The 8,243-nt window shown below is 44.4% G+C and overlaps 1 protein-coding gene across 1 annotated transcript in view; it reads left to right on the plus strand.

Moving 5' to 3' along the window:
- Positions 1–184: 184 nt before the first annotated feature.
- LPHN3 (latrophilin 3) overlaps positions 185–8,243 on the plus strand; it is a gene marked incomplete at both ends in the record, with an annotated part of 80,629 nt that continues 72,570 nt past the window's right edge. Inside the window, 2 exons of the mRNA XM_010284955.1 lie at positions 185–490; positions 2,683–2,786. Coding sequence (XP_010283257.1) covers positions 185–490; positions 2,683–2,786 — 410 coding nt within the window. The remainder of the gene's footprint in view (positions 491–2,682; positions 2,787–8,243) is intronic.

An 8,243-nucleotide genomic window follows, 5' to 3' on the forward strand; every position in this document is an offset into this window, starting at 1 on the left:
TCTTTTCCAACCTTAATGATTCTATGATTGTCTCTGAAAGGTGGCTGTGCAGCAAGCCTTGCACTAGCTGTAGCTCCAGCTACACCCTGCAGGCCACTGCAGTCAGCAGAGAGAACATCCTCGGAACCTAGGCTTCAGTCCCTTTTTTCCTTTCTCTCTTTAATCAACTCTGCCTTTGTTTCAGGAATATCAACATCTGGGGCTCTGGGCCCGGGGAGCACCACCGCCAGCACCACGCCACGGGTGGCCACCAGCAGCACCGGCCGCCCCACCACCACCTCAACCTCGGGCAGGAGGAACAGGAGCACCAGTACACCATCACCCATGGCCGATGTCCCTGACGAAATGACCACACACCTCCCACCTGCCTCCTCCCAGCTGCCCCCAGCTGGCACGGAGAGCTGCGACCCCATGGAAGCTCGTGATATTATGTGGTCTCGGACTCGGCAGGGCCAGGTGGCGAAGCAGCCGTGTCCCATGGGCTCGATAGGTGAGTCGAGGAGCGGAAGGACATGGCAAGTCATCTCCATTTGCTCATGGTATGTTGTGAGTGTGCAACCAGGTTGCCCATGGGGCCTTGTGGCACACATGCTTTCTTCAGTGGAGCACACTGATACCTTCTGTCAGGTCTACATTGCCTTGGTAAGGTATGGCAAGTAGCTGGCCGGGGCCAAAGCCTCAATGTGCTGAGCACATTGTGCATGATCTTTGGCATCCCAAGCTCTGACTGAAGGTGAGTACAAGCTAATGACTTTGTGGGGTTGAGCTCGATGCGGTATAAGAGCCTCTGCCTCCAGAAGTTGTATACCATATGCCAGTTATTCCTGGTTTTGTCTGTACTTGTAGCCCCTGGGCTCATTGACTGATGGGTTGATGGGATGCTTTGCTCCTTTTGCGGGGAGGGAGAGGGGCACAGAAATCAACAAAACTTACATTTTGAAGCTCTGTGCTGCAGTGCTTGCATGTCAAAGGCCATGGTCAGCATTTCAGAGCACAGGTATTCCCAGATCACACTCCTGAACCAGCGTGAGGGTTTTTTCAAACTGCAGCCAGTATCCAGTGTGATCAACAGGGAAAGCAGGGTGGGAAACAAAGACAAATCTTTCAAAATGGTTTATTCTTTATTAGATTTTGCTCATTTTCTCCTACTCTTCCCCCCAGTTGTTTTCTTCCAAAAGGTTGCTTTTGGAAATTTTATGTGCAAATTAATACACAATTGAATGAAGAATGGGTTTTGGCATATGGTTGTTTGCTGTATTTTAACAAATGCCATTTTCCAAAAGTGTTTATTTTTCAAGCTAGTCTTGGTGTCCAGCGCCGAGAACCCACTTGCCAAGAAGAAATCAGAAACTGGAGGAAATTACCTGAAAGTGAGGGCTGGAGGGATCTGGCTTGCAGAGGAGACTCTCTGTTACTTCTCTGCTCCATTGCCCTGGAGAGCCATTCACACCCATGTATACGAATCCTGACTCTCTCTTGAATTTGGTGGTCAGACTGATAAAATATACGTTAAAGTATGAGGGACATGGAAAGACATCAGTAGTGAGAATAGGTAAAGGACATTTTTGCTGTCTTTCCCAGCCCCACTTGGTAAAATTAATGCAAAAAGTATCATGTGGTTCCCAGAGAGGGGAAAGCATAGTCTGAACTGAAGCTGTGAAAAAGGAAAGAAAAGATAAAAAAGGAAAGTGAAGCTTGGATGCAGGGAGCACTTTTCTAAGCACAAGAGCTAAGGACTGGATGAAAACAGCTAAAGAAAAAAAAAAATAACCCAACTTGTTGATAGGGGATGGCAATAAGCCTTTCCCATCTGTAATTTCAGTGATTCATGCAGCTTGTTAAAAGCTGTGGTATATTAGCAGTAGGCCTCTTCCAACTCCCTCTGAAGGCATGAGCAAACTCTCACTGGTTTTAATCGGCACTACCATCAGACCTAGCCTGTAACTCACTCCTCTGCTGAAAAGTTTGGCTCTGCAGGGCAGAGCACTTTATAGGATGCAGACTCCTTAGTCTTTAATCTACATGTACTGGCTTTCTTGCTTTTTAAAGATTTTTAAATGGACAATTTCGGACACATTTCTCTCCGTCTGGAAGGGTCTGAGGTGCTTTGCTGTCTTTTGCAGCAGGGATCTGGGCAGCCCTCACCAAACAAAACTCTCCTTTAATGTCCCTTTTGATGGTTGGGGTTGGGACACTAAAGCCCAGCGTTCTATCTTGGTGTTGGTAGCATTTAAACTTTTGAGTGTTTCCACCCAAATGGTTTAATGATGATTCAGAGCAGTAAAATCTTTGTAAAGCAGCAAGGAAGTTGAGGTGCAGGGTCTGATCCCAGGGTGCCAGGGCAGAGCAGTCCAGGTGCTGGCTCAGTGTTTGAGATCCAGTTTCGATTTCTTAGTCCCTGGTAGCTTTCCTGCTTGGCTTAAAGCAAAGCCCTCTGGCAAAACGGAGATAATATTCCTGCAGTACCTCATGGGTCTTTTATGTCTTTGGGCCCCTAAGCACTAAAATGATGGGAAACTAGGACACTGAGGTGTCTTGGAAGTGTCCTATCGAGGTCCAGAGCACTAATAAGCTCCCAGGTTTGCATAAGGTATCCGTCATTGTGAAATGAAGTCTGTGACATGGGGCCCTAGGGGCAAAATGCAAACGATAACATTAAACACAGCACCTTTCCTCTTCCAGGTGTTGCAACTTTCCGGTGTCTTGTGCCAGACGGGATCTGGGAGTCCCAAGGACCTGATCTCAGCAACTGTTCTTCTCCCTGGATCAACCACATCACTCAGAAGGTAAAACCCTTCCCATGTGTTGACCACACCAAGTCTACACACTGACGTTCCTGAGCTCCTTGGTTCTTTTCACAACAGGGAACCCAAAGTGACCAACAGTCACGCATAAAGCATGAGCCATGCATAGTAGCTGGGAATTGCAAGGAGAAAAAAAGACTGTAAAAATCTGATGTAAATTAAGGCAAAGAAGGTGAGGGAAAGGCAAAGGAGAGGCACTGGATAGTGGAATTAAACTAAAGTGAATGACAAAGGGAGGAGGAGGTGGGTGGACATATGGAAAACACCGAGTTATTGCAAAGGGAAACTTTCCCTTTCATGCATCCCCAAGGATTTTATCATGCCACACAAGCACAGGATAAACCCTGTAGTTGAGAAATCTTTACCAAAGAAAGGCAGGCTCAATATGAAATGTTTACATTGAGCTTCTGACTTTCTGTTTTTAACTTCTGCCCAAATTGTAAAAGAACTGTTAGAATAGAAAACAATGCCTCAGTAATGCTTATCTTTTGATTCTTAAGTCCCTTGATGAATGTTTTGTAGCACTTCATCATTTATCAGTGTTAAAAGTGCATTAACATGTGACAATAGAAGTTCAAGACAAGCAGAGCTTATTTGGTAGCAATATGTTGAACATTTTTGTTATTAATGCACAGTGGTGCTTTCAGCTGATTTCATTACAAACAGAGACCAGATGTGTGTTTACGCCAGAATCTGTGGGCTGAATCCTTATTATAGCAATTTGTGGGATTTATTCACTCCTTTAGCCAGAGCGAGTGAGTCCCAGCGTTGTGGGCTAGCTGTGCTGCTGCGCGATAGCAGCACTGTGCTCCCAGAGAGCCAGGGCTCACTAGTGAATGGGTTGGGGTCACCCTACAGACAAGCCTCTTTGGCTTTCTCCTCCCTGTCCCCCATCTTGACTGAGGGTCAGCAACCTGCGAATTGCTAGCACATACACCTCTGATCATCCCTATCTCACTTCATCTGTATTTATACCCGTCCCTCTCCAAAGACGAGGGAAGACGTCAAGTAACACGGGGCTGCTGTGACCTGGCACAGCCATTACAAAGCCCATGGTCCTTCTCTCTCACGCGGGAGGGTGGGCAGGTCACCTGCCATACACTCAGCTAGCTGATTAATAAAGACTGCCTTTGCTGGAATTAAGCAGGTGTGCAGCTCTTGTTTTATGACCGACATAGTTATCCTGGAGGGGTTAATATTACTTACTCTAGCCGTAATTCACCCAGGCAGCTGGGAGACCTCTTGCTGCTCGGTGAAGATGGCTAAGCCGTTAGCCATTAGCAGAGGGAAATAATAGCCTGCACTGATGAAATCTCCATCAAGGTTAGGCTTATTTTATTTGAAACCTCAGCTATCATTTGTATAACAAATGAGCCCCATTTAATTTGTTACACGTTTTTCAAAGCAGGCTAAAATGGAAGAGCCAGGTTTTCAGAAATGCTCAGCAGGTTACAATTGGGAATGGACTTTTTTTTTTATTCTTGTTATTTTTCTTTTCCACCAGTTGGTGGAAAGACTAGGGGGATCCGCCAAGTGACTGTGGATCTAAACTTTTGATGCCTGAGTGAGCTGCTAGAAAACATCAAGACTTTCCAGGAGTGACTTCTGAGGGGAAAGCCCTGCCAGGCTTTGTGATGGGGTTTGCATTCAGTAGGATCCTTACAGTAAACACCATTTTAAATTACTTATGAAATAACCGATAGCCATGTGGCTTCCCTGCCCAAGCAAGAGGCTTGGAAATCATCACTGTGGTTAGAGATGGAGACTGATTTATCTGTAAGTAAGGCACACGCATCGCTGCTGTGGACGGGACGCTACCCTGCCCCAAGCTTGCAGATTTGCTCCAGCACCTCTCTGAAGCTGAAAAAGGAGCCTTCCTCTTCTAAGCCAAGCCAGCTCCTCTTCTTGCTGCTGTGGGGGCAGCTAGAGGAAGCAGTAAGCCAGCCATGCCATGAGGACTGGGGGTGCCAGCCATGCCATGAGGACTGGGGGTGGTCACACCCTGCAGCTCAGCTCTCCTGCATCCCCAGTGCTTAGGTCCTCCTGGGCCACCAATCCCACAACATCCACAGCTGCAGCACTGCTTACAAAATGGGTAGAAACACCTCTTTGGCAGCCAGGGTTTATACCTGCTCAGCATGTCTTTGTCCCTAATCTGCTTTGTCTCCCAAAAATCCCCTCTTCTGTCACCTGCTGGGTTCAAGCTGCTCAGGAAGAAGGGTGATGGATCCCTCAAGAGATTTTAGCCAAGCCAGAGAGGATGGTAGGGAAATACTGTACTTGCTTTCATGTCTCTGTAGGGAACTAAGGATTATTACTTGCTGCTTTTCTTCCTCCTGCTGAGCTCAGACTGTACATTGGGTGTTTGCCTGCTTGCATCATGGTATTAGGTTTTACAACCCTCTATTAGCTTCCATTAGAGTTATTGTGCTTGGTGGAAGATCAGAACAAATGTCTGCTTCAGCAATTCATTGGCCTCCTGACATTTACTTTAACTTTATTGTTGGTGCCTACCATGCCCTCATAACGTAGCAGGAGAATAAACTTGCCAGTGTGATTGAATTATGCACTGCTACCTGGGTTATTTCTAGAGTCAAGCAGTAAAAGGAAGCAAAAAGGTCAGCTTTGGATAGATTGCATCATCCTGATCATGAGGTCATACATTCAGTCTCAGCCTGTTTGTTTTACCTCTTGCTTTCATCAGTACCGTCCTTGGTGCAGTGTGTGACTTGCCTGAAAATATCTTTTCCTCGCTGCAGCTTTCAGTTGTGGGTGCTTCCTGGGAGGAGAGGCACTGCTACGCTCATCTTCAAGCCTCTGAAAGAGAGGAGGCCTTTTTTGTAGCAGAGTAGAAAGCGTTGTGCCCTTCATGAATGCATGAAAAATCTCAAACAGTAAATCTAAAGCACATGCCACCCATGTTCATCTTGTCCTCCTGAACAGCCTAGATGATAATAGTCACAAGGAGTAGATAAACCTTAGAGTTCAAAGTACCTTCATCAGGTCTTGTAGATCTGCTTGAGTGTGTTTGGCAGAGGGAGTGGGGTTTTGTGCAGAACATTACCACATCGTCATGTCCAGGCCCCAATGGTGAGGTTGCAATCCTGATGACAGCATGATGAAATCCTCCATCCAGGCTGCTTTTGACAGTCTTTTTTCAGAGCTCCATCATGTATTGGATGGAGCAGGTGCTACTGTTGGCAGATTATTAAAGGAATGTTAAATGCAGATTAAGTTGTTTGAATACCATAGTTTCAAAACCCCTTTTTCAGTGTTCTCCAGCTCTGCTGTACTGTATGGAGAGCAGCAATCCAACTCTCTGTTGGAAAACCAGTGTTTATAACTAGTTATCTTTAGGTATCATCTGATAAAAGAAAAAAGCAAAGTTAATGGAATAGAATGTTCATCTTCCAAAAAAAAAAGAGGATGGTAGATATGCTCTAACTCATTTCTGTGAATGCATACATGTATAATGAAACCTCTGCTAGGGACAATGAAGGCTTTGCAGTGTTCTAAGTTACCCCAAAGCCCCTGTTTCAGCCTTGCTACCTGACTGCTGGCTGCTGATGGTGCCCAATGAAAACTGTCAGATATTTGTCCCTCTGGAAAACAGCATCAACTCCATGGTCTTTCCAGCTGACCAGTTCATCTGTATGTCACTTTTTTAAAATCCTGGTTTAATTTTTCATACTGTCTTTTTCTTTTTTATATGTCAGCCTCAGGCTGCAGGAAAATATTTTTGCCTTTATGACCACTAGTGTTTCAGCACATTTGCTCCCTTCCCAGCATCTTTCTTATTCTGAATTTTCTTCCCTAAATACTTCTTTTCTGCATTTTCTCTCATTTTTATTCTACCGTCCTCTTCTGCAGTCAGTTCCTTCTGAGAAAGGCAGGGCTGAAACAGCGAGCAATGCTGCAGGAGGGTCATTGTTAGTCCTTCCAGACAAAGCTCCCTGCTTCTGTTCCTTGGCATATATGAAACAGGCAGGAATATATGCCCTCTCCAACAACTATTATTTCACAGTCTTTGCAATCATAAGAAGACATGAGATAGTAGTACAAACTTGGAAAATATTAGAAAAGTGTGGCACAGCATGGTTTCAGGTATGCCAATACTCATTTGTAAATCTGTCCTGAATCCTGCCAGTATGCTCAAATGGAAGAGGGGAGCAGTTTTTTTGACAGAGCTAGAAAACTATATTTTGTGTGTTGACATTTTTGGCAGGAAACATTTTTTCTCTCCTTCAAAATAACATTAACAAAAAAGATTAGATTTAATCAATTTGTAAAAGGCAAAAAAAGATCACTCAAAACAACCAGAAACCCCATTTGGTTAGAACAGAATGTTCACTTTTATCCCAGAATCCTTTTTCTTTTTAAATTTAATTTTTTTCATAATCAAGATAGAATATTTAAAAAAAATTAGTCTCAAATCAGAGAGATGTATTATTTTTAATTCCTTTTATTGTTCTTGAACCTCCCAGTAGAAAGCTCAGTTACTTGCACATTTTTCCCTTACTTCTTGCTTGCCTCGCAATGACAGCCTGACCCTTGAGGAACCTCCAAGGATTGTTCCTCTGTTCCTATGTGACTATGTCATTGTTTGGGTTAAAGAATATAAAATGTTTTGGAAGAAATACCCCATGAAGAACTCATCTTCCATGCAGCAATAATGAAGAGAAAGGTGTGGAGAAGCCCTTTATAGAAGGGGAGTAAGTTAGTAATGCATCCTTTTGGGCAGCCGTGAGCTTTGCTGAGCATTCTGTAGAATTAACCAAAGAAGGGGTTCAGTCCTGTTGTTATAAGAGACCAGACATATATCTTAGGCCTGGAATATTCAGCCAGCATTTGGGACTGATAACGGAAGCTGGGTTTGATGGGACTGCATAGGAGACACTTTAACTTCAGTGGAAAATGCTCCAAAAGTTGGGGAAATTAGCATTAATGCCATACGGCCATCATTTTGGATACCCCTCGCATTATGCAAAAGGGCAGGATGGAAAGAGTCTGTCAGCACTGTTGCAGCGACTTGTAGCTGCATTTTCTGGGTAACGATGAATAGGTTTGGAAATGAGTGTCAGTGCTAGGAAGTAGCTTCATTACTTGTCAGACAGATAACATTGTCCCAAGAAAATGGCACACCTTTGCATTTTCAGGAAACCTGGGTACATGAAGTGAGTTCGGATAAATACTTCTATGTCCCAGGAGTTCACAGATTTTGAGCTTTAATGAGACTTTTCTCAGGCATTTCTTCCATTGTTGCCTATTTTGGGGTGTTTATTTGGTCACACTAGAATTCCTCAGATTGACAGTTTTTAGGATAAGTCCAAGATAAAGGGAAAAGGGTTTATTAGTGACCAGCCTGCACCACTTTTGCAGACAGGTAGGAGCAATGGCAGCCTGCAATCAAATGCAACAAGAGATTTATTACAGGGAAAG

This window comes from Phaethon lepturus, unplaced genomic scaffold, assembly GCF_000687285.1.
Source record: "Phaethon lepturus isolate BGI_N335 unplaced genomic scaffold, ASM68728v1 scaffold12634, whole genome shotgun sequence".
Classification (NCBI taxonomy): domain Eukaryota; kingdom Metazoa; phylum Chordata; class Aves; order Phaethontiformes; family Phaethontidae; genus Phaethon; species Phaethon lepturus.